This window comes from Lepisosteus oculatus, chromosome 25 (assembly GCF_040954835.1).
Source record: "Lepisosteus oculatus isolate fLepOcu1 chromosome 25, fLepOcu1.hap2, whole genome shotgun sequence".
In the NCBI taxonomy this organism is placed as follows: Eukaryota; Metazoa; Chordata; class Actinopteri; order Semionotiformes; family Lepisosteidae; genus Lepisosteus; species Lepisosteus oculatus.
Window position 1 is genome coordinate 2099526 of NC_090720.1, and position 24350 is coordinate 2123875.

General features: G+C 44.0%; 1 protein-coding gene across 3 annotated transcripts in view; it reads left to right on the top strand.

The window, feature by feature from the left end:
* Nucleotides 1-24350, top strand: part of ube4b (ubiquitination factor E4B, UFD2 homolog (S. cerevisiae)) — a 40570-nt gene that overhangs the window by 14600 nt on the left and 1620 nt on the right. Inside the window, exons 5-28 of one of the 3 annotated variants that reach the window (XM_015337201.2) lie at nt 1413-1557; nt 1958-2183; nt 2573-2980; nt 4561-4674; nt 7295-7436; nt 7847-7947; nt 8748-8862; nt 11191-11274; nt 12786-12842; nt 13146-13262; nt 13394-13492; nt 14166-14279; nt 14604-14802; nt 15317-15455; nt 16658-16757; nt 17583-17710; nt 18067-18165; nt 18742-18977; nt 19772-19898; nt 20238-20382; nt 20833-20967; nt 21575-21766; nt 23086-23260; nt 23979-24125. In XM_015337201.2, the coding sequence (XP_015192687.2) occupies nt 1413-1557; nt 1958-2183; nt 2573-2980; nt 4561-4674; nt 7295-7436; nt 7847-7947; nt 8748-8862; nt 11191-11274; nt 12786-12842; nt 13146-13262; nt 13394-13492; nt 14166-14279; nt 14604-14802; nt 15317-15455; nt 16658-16757; nt 17583-17710; nt 18067-18165; nt 18742-18977; nt 19772-19898; nt 20238-20382; nt 20833-20967; nt 21575-21766; nt 23086-23260; nt 23979-24125 (3544 nt within the window). The remainder of the gene's footprint in view (nt 1-1412; nt 1558-1957; nt 2184-2572; nt 2981-4560; nt 4675-7294; nt 7437-7846; nt 7948-8747; nt 8863-11190; nt 11275-12785; nt 12843-13145; nt 13263-13393; nt 13493-14165; nt 14280-14603; nt 14803-15316; nt 15456-16657; nt 16758-17582; nt 17711-18066; nt 18166-18741; nt 18978-19771; nt 19899-20237; nt 20383-20832; nt 20968-21574; nt 21767-23085; nt 23261-23978; nt 24126-24350) is intronic. The other 2 variants (XM_069183695.1, XM_006641986.3) reach the window with 2 other exon arrangements.

Below are 24350 nucleotides of genomic sequence, written 5' to 3' on the forward strand. Positions count from 1 at the left end.
ACTTAACCCATCTGATGTTTTGGATCGTTAGTGTTTAATTGATCTGAGAATTTTATCCATGGCAGGACAGCCTGTCCCATATTTCCTCAGTCCTACTTGTAAATGGGATGCTGTCTTTCCAGGCTTTAGACTTTTTTTTTGTATTCCTTAAACATTAAAACCTCATCTCCAGAAAATGTGATCGAGCAAACCAACACAAAAATACAGAGCATTAATAACATTGAGGAAGTGGAATAGTTATTGTTAGCATCAGTTTCTTTATTCTATGTTTTATTATATGCTCTTTGAAGGGTAAAGCATTGATTTAGGGCTGCAGAACAAGAGGTTATAAATGTTTATAGTTAGTGTATTGAATGATGCGAAGTAACGTAAATGTGCTAAATTTCAAAGAGCGTTAGTTCTTCATTATATTCTAAAGAGAACAAAAGGGAAAAACACAGTTTTTTGTAGTGATTACTAAATGTATTGTTACTCACGTGCAGTAAGTGCCCTGGCTCTGCCTGTCTCCTTAGTTTTCATGACAGGTTGACATGTCAGAATGGGACTAGAACTGACATGTTCAGTTTCATCTCACTGTAGTGTGGTTAAAGTGAAGTTTACTGAGTTATATGAAGTGATTCAATTTATGGTAAACAAAACTTCCACCAGCGTTGTCTGATTTGAGCATTTTTAAAAACTTGAATTATTTAAACGTTACTTGGGACAGTGACTTGGGGATTAACACTTCCACTCTCTCGTGTGATCTGTGTATACTACACTGCATACAGATTTGTACAAAGCTGCGCAGTGCTTTCTGCCTGTCCTTTTAATTAGAAAACTTGCCCATCTCTTTCTCTCTTTCCAATTAACAGAAGCCAGGATTGCACTGAAGCTTGGAAAATAAACACTTTAAAGGACTAAACGTTTGCGCACACACAGTTAAAATAAAAAGAAATGTGCAGGACTATTAGGTTGAAATGGGAGTTAAACGCGTTTGGAACAGTGTTTGTTTCAGAAAGGCTGAAATCTTCCAGATAGTAAACCTTGGAGTGACAACTAACTAAAAAGCATTGATTCTTGCATCTCCATGACGACAGTGCTATAATAAAAGAACCTTGATGGGCTGCGTGATTCATTGAAATACTGAGTTTAAAAATGGGTCTGCAGGACTGGTCAGTGAAAGCAGAGGCATTATGGTACAGGCTTTCTGTAATACCAGCGCATTATGGGAAAAAAGAATGGAAGTCGTATGGATGTCAAAGAGAGTCTCTCATAAAAACTGTTGCTTAGGTGCACCGTTTAGAAAATTGTGCTGGTTTTCATAATAGTAAATAATCTGGATAATACTGCATCCATGAGGTATATGACCCTCATGGGCAGCAGTGGGCAGCAGCCCCCACCGCCCTGATTGCGGCCCTGTGTTTGCTCTTCAGGAGTCTTCCTCGGGGTCGGAAGTGTCGGAGGAACAGGCGCTTCAGCTGATCTGCAAGATTTTCCGGGTGTCCTGGAAAGAGCGAGATCGGGACGTCGTTTTCCTCCCTTCGCTTGCTGCCGAGTTCAGACAAAACCCGAAAGACGGTACTCCGGGCTTGAGCGTCTCTGTCTCTAAAATGATTGTCACAACGCAATAACAAATTGAAAGAAATGTAAAATAGTTGAATAGAAAATGTTTTATTAACAAAGCATGCGTTTGCCCGTCAGTGTTTTTGTTATTTTATGTCTCTAATTGTGTAGTTAACGGAACCTGACTGGAACAGAGAGACATCAGATGTCTACTTGCTTACAGTTGTGCCCTTGAACCTTGCTGTTCACCCAGACTCCTTGAACCACCTGCCGAGTCAAAATTAGCTCATGATCTAGGAGCAACCCGTTATGAAAATATCTCTTGTTGATTCTGCATTTTGCACTCTAGGCAGGAAAGTAGGATCTAGGATTTGTGCATGCCCTGCAAAGCTAAAGTCAGGGTGCTGTTTTCCAGTCTGCTCCGGCTTCAAGGACTTGATCAGCCAGATCCTGATGGAGGTACTCATGATATCGACCCAGGGGAGGGACGACAACCCCTTCGCCAGCCTGACTGCCACGTCCCAGCCAATCGCAACCGCCAAATCCCCAGACCGCTACCTGGTGCTGAACCCTTCCTCCAGTCAGGGCAGCAGCCCTATGTTCGCCTCCGCAGGCTCGTTTGGCGCCAGCTCGTTATCCAGGCAAGTCCCGACCATTCAGCATTTCCTGGTATGCACACGGTAATTCACAGGCACTCCTGCCATGAAAGATTCACACACCCAGAGAGGCACTTCCACACTTGCCTGCACAGATTACCCATGTTCATGAACACATCTTTATGAAAGTAATAAATGTGAACAGCTTAATTGCCATATGCTTCCTGACAGTATCCTAGTGTAGACAGCTAGAAATACTGCTTGTTAAGGTCCATTTGTCCATCCTGAAGACATTAGGGAACAGAAGTAGAATGAACCATTCACAGTATTTATCAAGAAGTAAAGCTACATCGTTGAAGTTACTACTAGAAGGACGTATGTTGTTTCTTGCCTTTAGTTTTGAAATCCAACCCTTTTTGCCCTGTTGTCTCCAGTCTGTATGGCTCTAGTCCGAGCCCGCAGGCCTTGAGCCCTGCTAGGATGACGGCTCCACCTCCGCTGGCCTCCCTGCCCCCCTCTCCAGCCCCCCCGCTGGCGCCCCCCAGCCCCTCTCCCTCCCGCTTCTCCCCTGGGACCCCATCAGCACCCCTACCCATTTCTCCTAGGTGGCGCCCCTACTCCCTCTCTGCCCCCTGGGCTCCCCCCCCCTCCTCCTCCTCCTCCTCCACCTCGCCCAGCCCCAGGTCCAGCGCTGTGGGGCTCCCTGCCCCCCCCAGCCCCCAGCCCGCCCCAGCGTCCTCCCCTCGGCCTCTCCGTCCCTCCTCCATGCCTCTTCCCCTGGTGCCCAGCTCTCCCGGCGCCGTGCCCGGACGTGCCGCCCGCGTTCCCAGGATTCCCTCTAGGTATTTCCTGCTGACCTGCGTGAACGGATGTGAAATAACAGCATTCATGAATTAACCGATTGATTCAAAGCCAGTGCTGTCGTCTGAACTGACAAACTAACGGCAAGGTACCATGTGAGCCAGTTAAAAGAAAAACACTGCACTAACTATGCATGAGCTAAACAGGCAAAGCATCTGCTTCTCCCAGCGCTCTTTTCTACACATCAGGATTCAAATCATCCCTTTTTTCTTTAGGTTTTGTTGTGTTTGTAAAATCTAATTAATCTGTAATTTTGGATGCATTTAATTATACATTTCTGCGCCTGAAAGAGATTACTGTGCTTCCTAACCCTTAACACAGAGAAAGTAAATACTTTTCATGTTTTCATGGAGTGATTTTAGAATCTATAACTCTTTGGGAAAAGACACTGAAATAATGCCTGATGTTTTTTATTATTTTATTATTCTTTCCACACAAAGATTTTCAGCTTCACCATTTTATAATATATGAAACCGAAATGAGCAGATAGCATACAGGATTATAAGACTAATATACTAATTGTCTGATTTCCTCTTACCTCCGACTATGGGAATAGGCCTTCGGTTTTGGTGATATTTATTCTAAAATGTTAATTGACTGAGGGCAGTAAAATTTTAAATGGTATTCTGAATGAGATACAGCTAAAAATCCAATTTAAAATATTAAGGCACTTCTATTGCAGGGCTTATTTTCAGTTATGTGTTTTAAAATGCAGCTTAATTAACTACTGCAGTCATGCGCTAGGGATCATTTGAAACGTAGACAGTATGGGTGCTAAATTGGCCAACTTCCATAAGTTATGATAGGCATTTTTTTCTCATGCAACTCCTCAGATTTAGAGCTGCAGGTATCTGCATTAATAACTGACAGTAAATGTCCTTGCATTGCTGTGACATGTGCATGTGTTTTTGTAGAAACATGTATCGGCGGGGTTTTGACACTAACACAAGTGTGTGCTGTCACCATGGCAAACCAGTCCTCTCCCACATGCTAGCTGTTTCGGGGTCTTGCAGTTTGCATGCATGCATTCCTTTTCTCCAGTATTTTTTTCCTGTTAGGAGGAATTCTGCCCGTCAACATGTTGTATGTCCAGAGTCTCTTTAGTAAACGTAGATGGATATTTCCCTTCTGAATGGGTGTTCAGAATACAGAATGAAAGATATATACTTTTCTTCTTCGTCAGTTGCAATGAGAAAAGGGAGAGTGCATCTACTTGACAGCATTGAGACATTGCCAAGTGAAGTCTCTGGTGGGAGCAGGTAGTGCAGAGAATTATCTGTTTTGTTAGCCATGGTTGACCTGGAAATAACTCCGTCCCGGGCAGTTTAAGGCAGGAAGTTTTTTGTTACATGCACACTTGCGATTACCAGAGCTTGCGTGGTGAATGCTGGCTTTATGACTTACATTAGATATTTCCCCTTCTCTTCCATTCATTATTTATTTACAGTAAATATTGGTTTCTCTTTTGATTTTTTTTTTTGCTTTTATTTGCACCTTCTTTACCCTTTTCGATTCACCTCCGTTCTTCCCCGTTTTCCTGCTTCCCCGGCCTCCTCCCCAGTTTCTACGACAGCCCCTTCCCCCTCCTCTTCTTCGCCCTCTCCGACGTCTCTGAGGACAGCAGCGACGAAGAGACGGAGGAGGAGGATTTTTCTAGGGTGCAGTTTGGGTCCAGGTATCTGTGCCAGGCGGTGTGTGGTAGTGGGCATGCTTGGGCGTGCACCGTGGCCACTAACACCATGTGCTGCTGTGTATGAGGTGGCGTTCCCATGCCGTGGCTCGGAAAAGCGAGACCATAAACATTTTGGAGCTCTGTTAGAGTTACTGTTCCCCTGGGGGCAAAGTTGAGGATGAATCGCGTCAATGTTAAGGTTAGTCATGTGCAAGGGTTGCTGGAACGCATCCCCCTTCTTGGTGAGGTATGCAGTTTTGCAGAACAGGCCAGAAAGGCTGCCCGTGTATTTGAGCCAGTCAGGGTAAATCCCCTGGGAGACTAGTTCATTTTGCAATACCGCAGCACCCTGGTGAATAGGTGCACACTGTGAACTGAACCCATCTGGGTTTAATAACCTGACAATATCTGCTGATAGAGCAAGACTTCCTACCCGGCGTGTTCCGAGGGTGCCTGTCAATCAATAGTCAGGCCTGCTGCCATGTGAGTGACAGTGCAGCAGAGCAGTATGCACTGAACCAGTCAGAAAACCAAGGTGTTTTGTTAGGGACTGCCTTTCGCTCCTCTGTTCCTCATTTATTTCTCTGTAATACAAAGGGATGCATTTCAGTCTTAGGTCAGTGCAATCCCTGCAAAATGTTTGTCTTCTACAGTACAGCCCTGGATCAGCTGAATAAAAACCACCTCTGCCATTGCTGCTGGCTTAATTAGTTCCGGCTAAGCCCGAGGCCTCTAGGATTTGTGTAATTAACCTCAGGAATTACTTATTAACAGTGCACCAAATCCTGCAAAAACGTATTAAAGCTCTTTTTGATGGGGAAGCTCACCTGTGACATCTGAAAAGCTCATTTAGTGCTGTTTTTCTAGAGAAAGTGTGATGGTGACTGATGTTTCTCGATGTGCAGTGGTGAGTGTACTGACTTGTCAAATTGCCTGTCTGCATGCGGGTTGCTTAGACTAACCTATTTGTCTTTCAAGTGAAAAACAGAGTTTGCAATGTCAGTATATGCACAGCAGTCAGACCACAGATTTGGAGGAGGATCATGCTGTGCACCATTTGTTTTTTTACATTTTAATTTCCTGAGTCACTGCTCATGTTTGTTGTGCCATTAGTGTAAGGATTATTAGTACTCCTGTGATGGGTTATATATTGTACAGAAGGGCTATTCACTTTTGCCCTCTCCACGCTATGCTATGCAGCAGAATTTTGCTACATCCAGCCTCTTAGTTCTTCTAATGCGTAATTAGTATGGTCAATAAAACAGTAAAGGTACTGGTTCCAAACACAGTGAAATTAACTGGTAACTGTATTCAATAGCCCTCTGGAATCGTGTAATGCATCTACAGTACATTCAGTTCAGTTTTTTTTTTAACAAAGTCAAAAGGTACAAAAGGCAAATTATTTAGACACAATAGCATAGGTGCTTTATTTCTTTTTTTTAATTTTGTACACTCTTTGTCCTGGAATAACCTTAATATTTTTAAGACGTTTGTAGTAAGGCCCACGTTTTCACTGTGCTGTTTAGGTGGGGAATAAATAGGACCAATTTTAGAAATGCAGAGCTGAGGTAGCAACTTGGGAGCCATCTACCAGATTTTAACCATAAGATGCATATTTATTATTAAACAGAAACGCTAATGTCCTGAAACAGGACATAAAGGACCAGACTATCCTAATGGAGGCGTCAGGACGGCTTTATGATCGGGGAAAGCCTTCACGTGGTCTTCACAGCTTGCATTGGAATATTGTACCTCTGCTAAAATAGTTTGAGCAGAAAACTCAGTTATTAAAGCAATAAGGCACAAGAGGGCATGAGTTATCGGGAATGTTGTCGCTATTTTTTGTTGTTTAGTCCAAGCCTTTAGTTTTGTGACCAGTGATAAGTTACTGTAGGCGCAGTAATTTGTATCCATGTAGTTCCTAACCTTGACTGGACTGTAGATAATGGCACACCTGAAACACTGACTAATCAATCAGAATGCAGCTTCAAAGCAGTGTTGAGTTATTATCCGGATTTGTAATAGCCGATTGTGTGTGTTTCCTGTCCCAGCTGCCGCACACAGGGGGCAATGAGGAAGTGCGGGTAGACCCCCTCAGACCCGCCCACTTCTGGACGGTTGTCTTTTAAGACATCGTAGGCACTGCAGCCCGTACCAGGGGGTCTGTGCAATTGGAGGAGGGGCATGGCCCTCACTGATAGGAGGCCGCAAGGAGAGCCCTGGCTGACCCATCCCACCCCAGCCTCAGACCTCAGCCTGCGCTCATTTGCCAGAGGAGCCAATCAGGAGGCTCCAAAGATGTTTTTTTAGAAATCAAAATAAACTAGACATAAAGGCGCTTGGCTTCTCAGAGATAGGTGTTCTCATTTTTTTTCTCTCCCTTAAAAGCTGGCTGTTGCCATGATGTTGCGTTAGAAAAATGAAGATGAACAATTGGTCCTGATCAAACAAAAAATCCAGAAACTGTCCCTTGAGGTGCTTAGGATGAACATTTCAAGTTTGCACCACCAAATTGTGTTTCCTAGGAATTGAAGTACATTTGCATGGCTGTTCTGTTCCGGGTTCAGCACAGGCTGAATTTATGTCCTCTACCTGCTGCTAACGAACGCGATTCTTTTACTAGCCTTGGCGCGTCTGGTGGGGGCGGAGCTTCAGATTCTGCCAGTGATCGTTTCACCATTGAGCCGTGCAAAGAGACAGAGATGCTGAATTACCTCATGGAGCGCTTCGACAGCGTGGGCATGGAGGAGAGGAAGGCTCCGAAGGTACCGGAGTTCATGCCAGCCTGAGGACTTTGCAGGCACTTTGTCAGCAGGCACATGTCTGACAATATGATCATGCTTCAGATATAATGAAAATGCCCTTTCTTTCTAGGCTAGAACTTTCAGCTTATTCTGAAAGTCTTTCATGCCGAAAATGTATTAACCTCATTCATCCAAATGCTACAGATGCATCAGCTGTTCCAAATGTGCCGTAGGAGGATTTTTTTGCATCTTCATAGAAAACGGAATTGGATTGTGAACACGCGGAAGGTGAAAATAGATGCATCTTGTGATGAAATTGAAAACGTTTTTACGAGTTACTTCGGTTTCATATTGGAGTTGAATAACCAGACCATTTGAAACTACTGTGTTATGTTTATGGCCTTGTGTCTTTGTTTCCCTTATCCTTTCAGATGTGCAGTCAGCCATCTGTTAGCCAGCTGCTAAGCAACATTAGATCCCAGTGTATTTCCCATGCTGCTTTGGTGTTACAAGGCAGTCTCACACAGCCAAGGTGAGTAATCCTGCAGCACCTGCCAGCAGACAATTGAAGCAGGTGAAAGAGATCTGGTCCCCATGACTCTGGGCAGGCGCTTGGTAATCTGTTGTGTTAACCTGAGTGAGCTGACTCAGCTTTGTTTAATTGGTCAGCCACTTTTAATACTGGCAGGATTGTTGCTGTCTAGGAAGAAGGTTTAGCAATTCTTGAGCCAAAACCTGCTGAATCTGAAGTATTCCCATATCTTATATTGCTAAATATATATTCTTTCGGTACACGTTGAGTGACTGAGACAGAAAGGTCTCGTGTTTTAGTTCCAATTTAGAAAACAATCATATGGGTATGGTAACCTTTCCAAAGAAGAGGTCGGGTACAAAGATGTCTAATTCTGGAAATAGCATTCTGCACCACTTAAAAAAGTGTTTTAGGCCCCGTGGGAGTGCTAATGTGTTTTATGAGGTTAGATTAGAAATGGTCAATGAAATAGCCATCCACTTTGCAAGAGGGCAATTATTTTTAGATTAGAGTTGCTTAGTAATTTATTTTTTTTTCCATTCACAAAACAGGATTTATGTTTTTCTGTGGTTTTATGGATGGAGTGCAAATGTAAAAGTAATTGATACTTGGTAGCTCTGGGATTTGGCAGCGGAAATGAATTATTTTCTGAACTTAAAGCCATTTCAGTATTCACAGGTATGTGATGTCACCGCAGGCACAGGACTGTGGGAAGGGTTTTGAGCATTTGATGTGTAAAGCCAACCTGCTCTGTTACCAATGGAAAACAAACGGTCCTGCTTATTTTCCTTTTTTAAAAGGTCTTTGCTGCAGCAGTCATTGTTAGTACCCTACATGCTGTGCCGAAACCTACCTTATGGCTTCATACAAGAGCTCGTCAGAATGACTCACCAGGAAGATGATGTTTTCAGACAGGTGAGGATGTGTGAAATGATAACAGAATGTAAATATCTGCGGAACAGTACATACAGGCCTTTCTTCATTCATCAGTGCTTAAACAAGTGTCAGCGCTGTGCTGAAGGGTTGGTGTTTCTTGCAGGTCATGACTAATTCTGTGGTTAGACTGAATGCTAAGTGCCTGTTCTGTGGTAAGCACTTGGAAGATGTTATTAAAAGAGGTGATTTCCATTTCTCAGGTTACAGTTGGAGGACAAAACCTCAAAACTTAATCTGGAACTTCAGAGAAATTTACTGCCCCTTACAGTGAATTGTATAATTTCCTTCCACAGCTGTGTTGAAACCTGCAATGCTGTGGTTTATAAACTGCATATGTTTAGCAGACAATGCTTCGTTCATGATTAATAATTTCAGTCTTTCCTTCATCTTGAGTTAAGTGTTGTCTCAGTTGCTCTGTGAGTTTCAGCTGAATGCAGACGTCCTTGTAAAATCTTTCCATTTTGCTGACAAACTAATCGTAATAAACATGCAGGAATTGGTGTGGGTTTAGATGCTTGTGACTCTAGTTTGCTTTTGCTGTGTAAAGTATTTCCCGAAATTGGATGCACTCTGATATCCCGGCTGTAAAGCTATTAGAGTGGGCATCTGTGAGATAGCTAAGCCGTCACCACACATGCTTCTGACAGCCCAGATAACGAGAAACAAATCCGTAGAAATGCATATTTTGCCTAGTTAATTTTGGGCAATAAATTTAGAATGCGAAACCCACAGCAGACATGCCATCTGCTCTAGTAATGATGCAGGTGAATCAGAAGACTTTTCCCTTGTTTATCTTCACTTGGAAGCAGCTTCCTTGGGAAGACATGCATGGGGCATGTGAATGGCCTGGCTTATGTATCGTCTATCAGAAGTAGGACAGCTGTGGCCACAGCTCAGGGCACAGAGAATGAAAAAGCATGACTGAAAAGGTTTTAAAATGCTATTGTCTATGTTTTATATCAAGAAGGAAGTATAACAAACACAGTTTTAGACTGAAAAGTCAAGTAGTCAGAGGCATCAATTCAATCTATGACAGCCCTTCCTAATGTTAATCGGCCTTTTCCTTAGCACCTGTTGGTGTAGCAGCCTTCTAAAACAGGTGCTTTTACAGCCCTCTTGTATTTGGAAAATCCTGCTTACTTTCTTGACCTGTGGTTAAAGTCCTCGGGATGGAAGTCCATTCCCTCCGATAGAAGAATCAGAAAAATCATTATTGGTTTCATGTGAAAAAAATCTAAGCTCAATATCCCTTTAAAACAAGTCTTGCCAGCCTATATTGTGCTTTAAGTATGCGATATTAAGAGCGTTTTTCAGTTCTTAAAGTTATGCAGATGTGTTTGGATGCTTGCAATACAATGCAAAAATAAATGTATTTTTAATTTTTAGAAAGGACTCGCAACGAACCAAACTTTATCTCCTCTGGTACGAATGACAGCTCCTACAAGGCAGCATTTAATAAAATGTACCTTTCCAAAGACTACTTTGGTTTTCATGGAAAAAGAAGTTGCAGTGTCATGTAATTTTGTCTGGCAGATGCATTTTTATATACAAAAAGGTAGTTAACACTTTAAAAAGCTTATGTGCCATGTGTCTGGTCATCATGCCCTGAATCACTGCCTTTGCCATTGGGAACATATTTCAGAATCGTCTGACTGGATGGAATGGGGGGAAAAAAAATCAAGTGAGAAGCAGCAGCTGCGCATAAGGGAGATCTCCGTGCGGAATCTGACCCTGGGGTCACTCTGCGTCCCGCTGCCAAAGAGGGGCCGTGACTCTGGCAGAGCAGGCGTAGGAGATCTCCGACGAGCGCTGAGGATCCGTCTGTGTCCCAGGACCTCAGCTTTGCCTAATGCTATGACGCTATTGCAGTGTCAGACTGCGAAAAAGGCGAGCCTAAAAGCACAGAAATATGGCATACAGCAACCAACATAAGTAAAACCTCGATTTTTCAAAAAACAAAATTCTTGCTAATGTCACATTGGTAGAATTTAGATACATCTAAATAATAAGCACCCAGCGTAGCTTGTTGCTTTATTGAAAGGACAATATTGCCGTTATTTGGGCCTGTAAGTGTAGAAATTGGTAGTTAAAGCCTAGTATTCTTACTCTCTGCATCGTGGTTGTGCATTTGGCTTCCGAGACTTTCTGATTGCACTGGTTTCCCTCTTCTTGGCTCTGGATTATCGGCCTTCCTCTGCTTGCTGCTGGTTCAGGTGTTGCGCAGTGTGATGCGCAATTTCGGTGTGTTGCGGTGTGATCAGCATTGGTTTCCTGTCTAACCAGACCTCCTCTGGGTCATTCCTCTAGATCTTCGTACCTATACTCCAAGGCCTGGCTCTGGCAGCGAAGGAGTGCTCCTTTGACAGCGACAATTTTAAGTATCCCCTTATGGTAAGAGAAGTCTTACTTTTACGGTAAGCAAGTGTTGTTGCCAGTTCTGCTGTTGGTGGTTATTGCTGTGACCCTCTCCTCTTTGTGGTTAAACTCGCCTTGCTGGTCTGTCATTGTTGGAGAACATGGATATTTAAGGTGAGGCAAGCACTGTGCCTTGTCACTTCCCATTGCTACAAAACCATTGATTAGAAAAACATAGCGATGCTTAAATTTGCACTTAAAACATGGGTTTCCTTGTCAAAGTAGTACACACATTCTTGTTTAAACAGTAATGCTAATTAACATTTATCTGTCACCCTCTTTGAAGTGAAATATCATCTTACTCAGAACGATTACACTGCACAAGTAGTTCTAAATATTGCATATGTGAGCCATAATCCCTGTTCTTGCTTGACCTGGTTCTCCTTCTCCTCTGGCCTTGGGAAGCTGTGGAAACTGGCTGTGTCCCATTATCGTATTTACTGCAGTCATAGAATAAAATCACAATCTTTTTGGTGTTCTCCTTGGTCTTCTCATTGAAGGGTTCCAGAATCGCCAGATTAACATGACCAGATATTAAAGGAACCCAGAGTACACAAAAGCTTCTTTGTTTCCCTTGCCACTTCACTACAGAACATCTCCTGCTGTACATATGACTCCCTTCTACAGCGAAAGCATTTCTGGCATGTAGTTGTTCTAGTGGTGAAAACCACATTTTATTTTCTAGGCTAACTGGTTAGTGTCAGTTTTTTTACCCCTTTGATTATTAGAAAATTGTTTTTTTAGGCTTCCCCCCCTTTTGCCCTGAGCTGAGGAATAGAATATCAGGAAGTGTCATCTTTATAAACACGGACATTTGTTCCCAATCTCAAACTCCCTCATATTCTTAATTTTCCCTTACCATTGCAAGTACTCCAGCCAACAGACTGCACATAACACGGTCTTCAGGACATTTGATGCTTAAAGTGGACTGATGTTCTGTTTTACATTTAGAATCACCAGTGTTTTTCAATATATACCCATGTTGTTTTATGGCTTTGCCCAGTGGGCAAACTCCTGTACTGCTCTGGAAACAGCGAAGACCAGCATGCAAGGGTTTAAAGAAATTTCCTACCCTGACATGGTGAAAATAACTCATGGGCAGAGAAGACCTTGAGAGCACACGATTCGAATAATCAGAATCCTCAAAGGCATTGACAAAGTCAAGCCAGTGGATTTCTTCGGAGCAGTGACAACTACCCAAAGGACAAGGAATCTACAATGAACTTAATTTAAATCTGAGAACAGGAGAAATGTGCTCCTTTTCACAAAGGGTTGTGGTAGTCTGGAACAAGCTATCCAACCATACTGTTGAAGCAGATACTCTGGATTCTTTCGGGACATGGCTAGGCTAGATCCTAAAATCAATTAACTCACAGCAGTTTGAAGAGACACACCATCTATTTCAACTTCCTCTCTATTGTCACCTTTCCTGTGCTCTTTACATTTAATTAATCGTATTTATGTTTTCTCCAACTCTTATATTACAGGCTTTAGCTGAGCTGTGTGAAATTAAGTTTGGGAAGACTCACCCAGTCTGCAACTTGGTAAGTGTTTACGAGGGCATTAATTGTTAATGAAGGAGCTTGTGATTTGACATTCTCTGTTTTATGATCCCTGAGCTGACAGAATCTGAGCCGGTGTGTGTATTGGTGATCCCTTTGCAGCAGGTCATGTGTTCTTGGGGTATACAGTATCTTTTTCAAACATAGCCTTTTGTTAAGGGACTTTGGGAAGAGAAGGTAAGGGTAAGGACCTTTAACTATAGATGGAAATGTGTTTCCCTTGCTTGCGGCTACCTGCAGCGTTTTGGCAGGCTATGATTGTGCCCTTTTGGTCCTGTTGCACAGATCACCTCCCTGCCCTTGTGGTGTCCAGACCCCCTGAGCCAGGGCACAGGCAGAGAGATCCAGAGGCTGTCCTACATCGGAGCCTTCTTCAGCCTGTCTGTCTTTTCGGAAGACGATGTGAGTTTAACACCCTTCAGGGATTTAACACCCGTCTTTGTGGTGTGGAATTGGTTGTTATTGCTCAGTTGTAAAATGTGTCACTTTGCGTGCACCGCAGTACTTACTTCCGTTTGTTGTTTGCTTCCAAGCCTAAAATAGGAGACAAGTATTTCTCAGGACCTGCCATCACCCTTGAAAATACCAGAGTTGTCAGTCAGTCTTTGCAACATTACCTGGAATCAGCACGGGTAGGTGCTTACCTCATCAAATCCCATAAGAAAACTGTTTGCTTTGAATTTCTCCTATCAGGAGGATGGCTAGGAAAGGAAACGTGGAGCCCTTATGTGGAAGTTTGTTTTAAACAGGAGGTTTAGAACAGGAGGTGCGACTTTACACAAAGAGTTGTGTGAGTGTGGAACAAGCTACCCATAAATTTTCAAAGCACATTTTTCCAGGAAGCAAACAGATGAGATTCTCGCAACAATAAGCTACTAACCTCCAGAGGGTCAGCCCAGCAGCCTCCTCCTGTCTGTAACCATTCTTACTCTATGTTCTTATGCTGAGCAAGTAAATAGAAGCCCTTAACTACTGCATGAAAGAAAGGATATGGGAGTGGTTATGTTCTGCTAGTGTATGCTTGTATTCTACTCATTTTCTTGAAAGAAGACCCATTACGTACTGGATTTTACGTGTTGTAAAACAGGGCTTCCATTGTGATTGCTGCTTAGGTTTGAGAGATTTCTTTCTGGAAGCTCTGTTAAATGTTATGTCTAAGGGTAATGTCTCACGTGGTCTATTATCAGTTCAAGCAGTATGTGATATCAGTATTGAAGGACTCCACTATGAAGATTTTCTAAAACATTATACGTTTATAGATTTAAAATGTTGTTGATCTATACTTTTTTGGTTTTGTTTTGACAGGGCGACCTGTTCAAAATCCTGCACAATATTTTGCTCAACGGCGAGACCAGGGAAGCAGCGCTGAACTACATGGCAGCTGTGGTCAACCGCAATGTTAAGAAGGCTCAGATGCAGGTCTGCACGAGGGCAACTCGATTGAATTGCACATCCGTCACATTAATGCAAATTCTATCAATGGTCCTGGAATGTGACTTTCTTGCTTGTAGGTTTTTTACCTTCGGGACAGGTTTTGCAACAGCGCTTTAAAAGATTCACAGCCGACATTTGTGTCTTAACGTAGTCAACATGGCCCTTTTAAGATCAAGATGTTTGCAGGATCAGATCTACTGGGCTCGAGAGTGAAATTGAAAAGGCTTGGCCTTGAGATAGCAGGTTATAAATAACACCACGCCTCCCGTTTCTTCTTATTTTTCCATTTATCCCGCATTCGACTCGAAGACGGATGACAGGCTGGTGTCCACGGACGGCTTCATGCTGAACTTCCTGTGGGTGCTTCAGCAGCTGAGCATGAAGATCAAGCTGGCGACGGTCGACCCCTTTTATATCTTTCACCCCAGGTGTCGCCTGAACGTCACCACCGACGAGACGCGGCTCAAGGCCACCATGGAGGACCTGAAGAGCTGGCTGGAGGAGCTCTGTGAGTGGGACGCCGTAGCATGCCCTCTCCCGCCACTGGGCACAGGCCTGACCTCCCAAACCCGTCCCTGTCCATCAGTCTTTATTTACTGACTGCATTTTAACACCCTGACAAAAGCGTTCAAGTGAGCAACTTTTTTGGGACAAAGTGCTGGGGTGATTTGCTTTATTTGTATCTTATCACTCTTAGTGCCCTTTTTTAGCCTTTTTGTTGAAAATGTCTACCTAGCAGCATCCGTCCTACCAGCACGGTTTTGTATATTGTTGGACATCCAAGCAATATCCGTTCCAGTTCATTTATAGTCTTTTAGTTTCAGAAAGGCATAACTCTGTCATCTCGATGAATGATCATTTATTTATTGATTCATTGTGTCTCCAAGGATCTTCCATACAAGCAAGTACACGTTTTTCAAGTGGCATTCCGCACAGAGATCCTCTCATGCTCTTAAACAACATCTTTAAAAACTGTGGCTGTCTGTGTCTTGATGCAGCTTTTTTTCTCTCTTTTTAATCAGACAAGGATCCGTCTAAGTTTTCCGAGCCAAAGTTCCCCACAGAGTGCTTTTTCCTGACGCTGCACGCCCATCACTTGTCCATTCTGCCTGGTTGCCGGCGCTACATCCGAAGACTGCGGGCCATCAGAGAGCTGAACAGGTATGGAAGTTAGAAATTACACTTCTATTTAATTGTACAGCCCTTTTCTTTGCCATCCTTACTTTAACCCTAAGCAAGTCTTATCTCCAGCCCAAACCTTATTCTGTTTTTCACCCTAGTCCTAAACTTCGAGGAGATTGCTGTCTCAGAGTATGTAGTCTGCAAAGGAACAGGTTCAAAGGATGCTGGTGAAAGATATATGGATGCATACCTTTACATGCATAGATAAACAAGAAATAAAAATATACCCCTCTTTCTCACTTGTTCACCTGTCTCTTCTTATCTACTGTCTTTTGTTTTCCTTCAGCTTAATTACTTGCTATTTCCCCTCTCTCCCTCACACCTGAGGAAGCTCCACAGCTGAAACTGAAGCTAATTTTTCTTTGCTTTACTTTTCAACAGCCTGTGAGTTATGATGTGTGGATATTTAGAAGCTTTGTGCTTTTGGTATCTCAAAAATAAATAATGGAAAGAAAAAAAGATTAAAGGAGGTTATTTCTATAGATTTTCTTTGTTTACACAAAGAACAGAGGACAGGAAGTGAATATGAGGGAACAAATTCATAAACGCACATTAAGGTCTATAACCATCTTGAATGCTGTCTCAGTTTTCTGCATCATCAGTGACTCACTTACAGTTCTCCTGAAATGACACCGATTTGAGTTAAAGGACGGGAGGCTGTTTCCTCCGTCTTCCTTTCTCCTCCTACAGCTCAGATGGTGGGAGTTATACTGTCTTACATGTCTGACACTCCCTCTGCTGTACATAAGGTGAATAGCAGTCTTCATGTCCCAGGCTATCACTGTTAGCAAACCATATTTCAGTGATTACAGTTCCAATTACAATCATAATCACACCGATAATCCCAGTTACAGTGTAAACACCGACTGTCACTTATAGCCAAAGCAATTTGCATTTGTATCCAATTGTACAGTGGGGGATTTTAGTGGAACAAGTGAAGTGAGATTCATGTCTCCTGGGTTTTGAACCCACAACCTTCCAGTTATGGGCCCAGCCCTGCCGAGTCCTCCTCCTCTCAGCTGCCAAGGCTCAATGAGAGGGAAATAACTGGGAGATGTGATGTAAAACTATAAAACGTAACTTTATGATCCATAAAAAGGTTCCGTCCCTACATGGGAAATCTGCTGAAATGATGGGATTTGAGGGGTTTGAACATTGGAGCATTTTTTCTTGGGTCTCAGGACGGTGGAGGAGCTGAAGAACAGCGAGAGCCAATGGAAGGATTCCCCGCTAGCCACCAGACACCGGGAGATGCTAAAGAGGTGCAAAACCCAGCTAAAGGTGAGCTCAGAGGTTTGCACGATTGTTTGATGATATCACAACACCTTGTGCAAATAAGACTAGGAGGACTTGTCTGAAAGCGTCTCCTTCAGGATTGTATATCAGATGGGACCATCTTGATCCTTTTGAGGCCATCTCCTCTGGTCCACTGCAGGCACAGCCCCTGCTGGAAAGTAGAGGTCACAGAGAGGACTCTGGGTATTGTCCCGGTGTCGCAGGGTGGCGGGCGTGGCTAAGATCCTGAGCTTGTTTGACCCATTGTGGGTTATAACAAACGGCTCAATCTGAGCAGATGGTGCAGGCTGCAAGTATAAAAGTAGCAATCATGACTCTAAGCAGACATCTGTGAATCACTGCCATAGTTGTACTACTGTGTTTTACATTCCTTTTCGTTTAGACGGGTCTTTGGATGTGAACATAAAACGATTGCTAAGATTGTAGTGCAGTTTAAATTAGAGCTGTCTGTTTACCAGCTGGGCTTTATTGCTGGGAAAGAATTGCACTTCAAAAAGAAAACTAGCACCCTGAATACCCTGAACTGAATAATAAATCTTTGCTGTAGGACACTAGAGAGCTCTGATATTAGGCTTGGAGAAGGATGCCTGCTGAAGTGCTGTGGCCTGCAGTTCCAGCTGGGCCCTGCAGGTGTCTCCTTTAGCCATCATGTAGAGCCACGTGCGCTTTTTTTTATTTTAGAAAACACACAAGGTATCTAAAATTCTCGATGAGGTGAGAGCAGGCGTGATATCCCAGATCCTTCCCGAGTCTGTCTCGTGTTGTCCGTGTGGCGGTGGCTCAGAGCGTGTCCTGTCCTGCTGTCTGTAGAAACTGGTGCGCTGTAAGGCTTGTGCTGATGCCGGGCTGCTGGATGAGAACCTGCTGCGGAGGTGCCTGCAGTTCTACGGCATGGTCATCCAGCTGCTGCTGCGCATCGTCGACCCCGCCTACCCCAGGTGAGTCTAAACCCGACGGGGCAGACGACTCCCGCAGTTACAGAGAGAGACTTTTCTGCCTTAAGCTATTCTTGCCTTTCGTTTCGCATGATACAAGATAACATACATGTTCTTGCACTATCGTGTGGTTTCGAATGAATTGAGTGTTAAAGTTAGGCCTGAGCCGGTGAGAGCCTATGCTAAGTTGAACGGAGGAGGAAACAAAATTGTATTTCAAACGTTTCCTCTTGTTTCTGCTGGAACGTTGTGGTCTTCCTGAGCTGCTTCGAGGGGAAATGAGATGTGGAGTAGTTTGGAACTGTGCTGATTGGAAAGGGTCTGATGGGGCTGAAGGGTTTGGTTTCCTGTTTCTCTAGCGTAACCCTACCACTGAACCCGGAGATCCCCAAAGTGTTTGCTGCGCTGCCTGAGTTCTACATCGAAGACGTGGCGGAGTTTCTGCTCTTTGTTGTGCAGTAAGTGCACTTGTTACAAAGTGATGGAATCGTCTTTGGATTGATGCTTGAGGTGCTTTTAGTGATCATCATGTCTGGGTGTTTTTTTTTTACTCTTATTGGTATCAGGAGTTTAGCTGTATTTTAGCCATTTTTAATTTTTAAGTTTGTTTCACTGGCAGGTATCACCATTTGCTTGTTTAATCAATGAGTCATTGCAACCATTTCTTGGAAGCACTAAAAATTATTTTTAGATCTCAGTATCTTTTTTTTCAGACTTCGGTATGATTTCAGTATGTCAGATATTGGAATCGGTGCAGCTTAATTAGTTTTTTATGTACCAACATTTTTGATCCAATGGTTTTCCAGTAGAGAATGAAACCTGAACTTTTTCGCTCCTCGCTCTTCTTGCACCAGTAGGACAGAGAGGATGTTTTATGGTGTGAATTGGAAAGAGAACGCTCGCTTCTGCACAGGTCAGGGAAAGATAGCCAATTCATACTTTTTATCTTCACCTTCTGCCCTGAGCTCTTGCAGTCCTGAAATACGAGAGTGTTGGCTTCTCTGCTCCTGGCTGAAGATCCCCTTCCCTTGCAGGTATTGCCCCCAGGTTCTCTACGAGCCCTGCACTCAGGACATCGTGACCTTCCTCATCGTGTTCATCTGCAGCCAGAATTACATCCGCAACCCCTACCTGATCGCCAAGCTGGTGGAGGTCCTGTTCGTGACCAATCCCGCCATCCAGCCGCGCACACAGCGCTTCTCGGAAATGATGGAGAACCACCCCCTCTCGATCAAGCAGCTCGTCCCTGCGCTCATGAAGTTTTATACAGGTGACATGACGTGACACGAGCAGCGCGAGTCCTCCAGGCCGATCTGTGCTGCCGGTCCTCCAGTATGGACTGCAGAGACTTGCAGATCTCAAACTACCCTTCGTTCATTGCAACCCTGTAGGGTCTGGCGCAGCCGGCAACAAAGGCCTTGCCTGCCACCGTTCTTCTCTCCTCCATTCTTGTAATCTTCTACTCTTTTTAATGAATTCTTCCAAGCTGTTCAACATACACACATAAATATTGGATTCTAAAAGCAAAACAATGTTCTATCTGTCATGAATGACTTTCCAGGAAATTATTTTTCCCCCCTCTGCCAGTAAACATATTCAAACCCTAAAGTGCACTCTTGTGATTGCAGTAATAACATTTGTAGTGGTCATATTGTTCTGGCGACATGCGTCATTCTTTAATTCCTAATTTCCTGACTTTTGTTGTCATTCTGACGAGATTAACTTTATAACTTTCGTACTAATTTAGTGGTGCTGTGACGCAGCACATCCACTGCTGAAATTGAAATGCTCATGTGAATAGTTACTACTCTTGTAGATATAAAGAACCTACTTGACTACAAATGAGTTTACAGAATTAACAAAAGTTCAAAAGCTCAGTATGGGTTTAGCCTTAACTGGCCTCAGACATGCTTTGACAACTGTGTAAAAAGAGAAGGCTTTGAGAAGTTAGCATTAGATTAGATTAGAAAGGTGGCAGCTGGGAAGGTATAAGGAACTTTGCTGTGTCCTTCAATGTCCTGAAATCTGCTGGCGGGAAAGCTGACCATGAGTTGTCTCCCGTAGATGTGGAACACACAGGAGCCACCAGCGAGTTCTACGACAAGTTCACCATCCGCTACCACATCAGCACCATCTTCAAGAGCCTGTGGCAGAACATTGCTCACCATGGCACTTTCCTGGAGGAGTTCAAGTGAGTCTTCGACATCGGCTTCAGTGAACAGTGGGCCCCAGTTTGTTCAGCGAGTTAAATTTATTATAGAGTTAATGGTTTGACCAAAGGAAGCATGCAGACCAGAGTTTCCACCAAATGGTATTGCAAGAAGAGCTGGTTTTAACCATGTCTAGCTTTTATTTTTTTGTTGAGTATTCCTAGTTTGTTTTTTGTTTGGTGTTGGATCTCAGTAAATAGCGCCACCACAGTAAATAGCGCCACCACGGACACTGTCACGCCAGCTCGTTTCTGTTAGTGTCCCTTGTGTTAGTGGAAGCTGTGGGGGTGAGATGGTGTCACCCTGCGTTCTCCCCACAGCTCAGGGAAGCAGTTTGTTCGCTACATCAACATGCTGATCAACGATACCACCTTCCTGCTGGATGAGAGCCTGGAGTCTCTGAAACGCATCCATGAGGTCCAGGAGGAGATGAAGAACAAGGAGCAGTGGGACCAGCTGCCGCGGGTCAGTCGGGTCGACTCCCACATGACTGGGCCCCTTCCTGGTTTCCCTGCTTTCCCAGCCTTTAGATCCGGCCAGTTGGGGTGGGAGCCTGTAGCAGAATGTCTTTGGAAGGTCACATTTGCCTAAAACATGCCTGGTGGACTCCAGAGTGGCTCAACCAGCAAAGGCTCTTACTTGGAGTGCAGGCTGATCTACATGGTCGAGAGGTCGCGGGTTCGAGACTGGGTTGTGTAGGCAGCCAGTCCAGACAATACCTAGGTTGACAGTCGCCCAGGAGGCTGTGATCTTCTGTGCAGTGGAGACACGCTCAGTGGCTGCCGAAGCCGCAGTTAAATCATTTGCTATTCAAAATTTAAAAGCATTGGGCTTTTTTAAAAAGAAAATCGAAATCTTTCGAAGTAGCAGTGGTATACACTGATGCGGGATGTGCTCTTTCTTGCTGGTGAGCAGGAGCAGCAGCAGAGCCGGCAGTCCCAGCTGACGCAGGATGAGCGAATGTCCCGCTCCTACCTTGCTCTGGCCACGGAAACGGTGGACATGTTCCACATCCTCACCAAGCAGGTCCAGAAGCCGTTCCTGCGGCCTGTAAGTATAAGACCCCCTCGACCTTTTCCAAGCTCACCACATCAGACAGCCCGTGGGGATGGCAAAGAGGATACAGCTACCTGCCAAAAATGTTGCACTTGCAGTCATTTTTATATATATATATTTTTATATGGATGTCCATATATGTGGTTTCAGGACCACTGGAGCTCCGCACAGCCAGAAGTGAGAGATGGGCTGTTAATATCGGTGTTCCTCTCTGGTCAGCCCAGACCTCTTCTCTTCTTTTCAGAGACATCACAGAAGCCATCTGTTCACTTTGTAGGCAGGACAATGGGTAGACACTAAGTCTCTGCATATGTTGACCTGGGAGTATCACGGGGTCATGCACTGATGAGGTGTTCAATTGCCTCCGACTAATTAACTGTTTGGCTGTCACTTTTATTGAAAGAGACATTTGTACCAATTTATACAGCTGGATGTTTTACTGCAGCAGTTCAGATGAGACCTCTTGCTCAAGGGTATAACAGCAGTGTCTCATCTGGGACTTGAACCCCCACAGCCTTCTAGTTTTGAGTTCAGAACTGCTTCCCATGGCTCCGCAGAATTAGTAATTAGTAGTTAACGGCATACTCTTTTGTTTCTGCAGGAACTTGGACCACGCTTAGCTGCCATGCTGAACTTCAACCTTCAGCAGCTGTGTGGGCCTAAGTGCCGCGACCTTAAAGTGGAGAATCCAGAGAAATATGGTTTTGAACCCAAGAAGCTGCTGGATCAGCTGACCGACATATATCTGCAGCTGGACTGCGCGCGCTTTGCCAAGGCTATAGCTGATGATCAGGTGGGTGACAGTGCGTAGGAATGTAGTGCCATTAAGTCTGCAGAGAAAAAACAAATCACAACACAGCTGTGGAAAATTCCGCAGTAAAGAGGCAATGTTAACTTTTTGCACATGTTGGTCTGGGTTTTGATCTTGGGGTGGTTTCTGTTGTAGAATGAATTGACGAGACATCTGGACAGCCAGGGCTTGTTAGCATACAGAGGGCAAAACAACCAATGTTCTCGTTTGATATTCATATTTCTAAACCTTGTTCACCCCATTAATTTAGAACACATTCAGTTGTTTATTGCTTAGCTGTACGACAGCTATAAAAACAACAGCATAGCAACAAGGGGGCGCTTTTGTTGTTCAGAAATACACAGGGTTTCCCGACAGTACAGATGGTTTCCAGATTCAAATGAACATTGAAATCCTAATAATACACAAATATGCTGAATTTCCAAATTTGTCATTTGAAATAAAGTGTATAAATTGAAGTGCACATTCGCTGTTGGGACCAGCGCTTTCTGTATAGCTTGCAAGTCACCAGGCAGGAGTCTGTCTGCAACTGTGGAAACCCTCTGTTACAAAGGAGCACGTCTGATTTTCTAGTTGGCGTTCGTTATCATATGATCGTGCTTCCAAAACAACACTGGGACAGGGCAGCAGTGTAAGCTGATTCTCACACCCTTCAGTGACATTGCCGTGCTGACATGGCAGTTTTTGAATGGCTCCAGCTAAAGTCTGAACAGTGCACTCAGTGCAAACTGATTTTGGCCCTTATTTGCCATGAGATGATTAACAGTGGCACAGAGCCTGAGGCCTGCGTGCTTTCTGTACTGGTTCTGGAGTGGAAGTGAGAAGCTATGCAGACAGATGGAAATTTGACTGGTTGCCAGTCTTTAATGAACCACACAAGCTGCAGACAGACTGTTGCCTAGTGATGCTAATTCCCCTCTGAGCATCCCTTACATGTGTAGCAGTGGAACATTCGTGCATTATTCCTTTGTTGGTCTGGTTAGTCATCCTTATGTCATGCACTTGTTGTAGTGGTAGTTTTTATCTGTTGTCATCAGCTGGTTGTTTCTTTTTTGGAGCCAACAAATTGACTCCCCTCTTTCTAGCTAGCTTTTATTCATGGCAGAAAATAAAGACACTTTGCTTCTTGGAAAGTGAGTTTCCCTGCTGACAAAAAAATGACTTTTTCCTGAGTTGCTTGTATTGACAGGAACTTTCTCTGAAGTTGTAACAAGGGTGACTAAGGTTCTGTCCTGGTTTAGTCATACGCTGTTGATATGAATATGAAGATGAAATCCTTTTCTCTTCTTCTTGGTTTGAAGCGGTCCTACAGCAGAGAACTCTTTGAAGAAGTTATTTCCAAGATGAAAAAAGCTGGCATCAAGTCCACCATCGCTATAGAGAAATTTAAGCTGCTCTCCGAAAAGGTTGAAGAGATAGTTGCCAGGAATTCGCAATCAGAAATTGACTACAGCGATGCGCCTGATGAATTTAAAGGCAAGTGTTTTCATTAATCATAATTAACTGCATTTGTACAATGCTCCAAAGGATTTTAAAGTGCTTTTATATTTAGAGGGGTACCTGCTTGGTCAGCCACTGAGCTTCTCTCCACTGCACAGCAGATGGGATGAAGAATGAGAAATTAAACTCTGGCCATTTAATTAAGGCCAGAGTGGTATTTAGCTAGGACACATTGTTTACTACATCTTGCATAACAAGCGATCTTTAATCACTGCAGTCAGGACCTGCATTTAACATCTCATCTGAAGGATAGCACCACCTGCAGCAGTGTCCCCTGTCCCCATACTAGAGCATTGCTTTGGAAATTCAGGTTGAGTGCCACCTGCTGGCGTAAGATGGTTTACATCCCAGTTCTCCAGGGATGTCTCCCATGCCAGTGATTAGCGCTGAAATTGAAAGCCCACTCAAAGTGGCACCCTCATTTTATTTAACGTTAAGAAACTGCTTTGTTCCCACGCTGGTCTCTGCATGTGTTCAAGCACTGTGGCTGCTGTTCATGAGATGGTTTGGAAACGTTCTACAAACAGGGCATTCAGGCTTGAATACTGACCACGAGAGTGGAGTGGAGTGGAGTGTTTGTAATGGGGCCATCACCCAGCACACTGGAGCTTTCAACTGTGTCTGTTTTTGTTGCGTTTTCTGAACAGAGAAACAAAACAATAAATGTTTTTGTCCTCGCTCTCGTGCTGGACAGATCCCCTAATGGACACACTGATGACCGACCCAGTGCGATTGCCCTCTGGCAACATCATGGACCGGACCATCATCCTGCGGCATTTACTCAACTCTCCCACTGACCCCTTCAACAGGCAGCCCCTGACCGAGAACATGCTGGAGTCGGGTAGGGCAAACACACACCTCTTTTAGGGGCATCTCAGACCGCAGTAAGGCACTTAGTGCCTGTAATACTTTCCACTGGCATGTTACAGTAAGAGCAGAGTCAATGATATTGAAGCTTTGAAATCATCGTAAGGTAAAGAGAGTTGCAGTGGAAACAGCAGGAGAAGTAGGAGGCTCTTGGGCAGAGGCTTATTGGAAAGCCCTGCAGAAATACAGCAGTGAACAC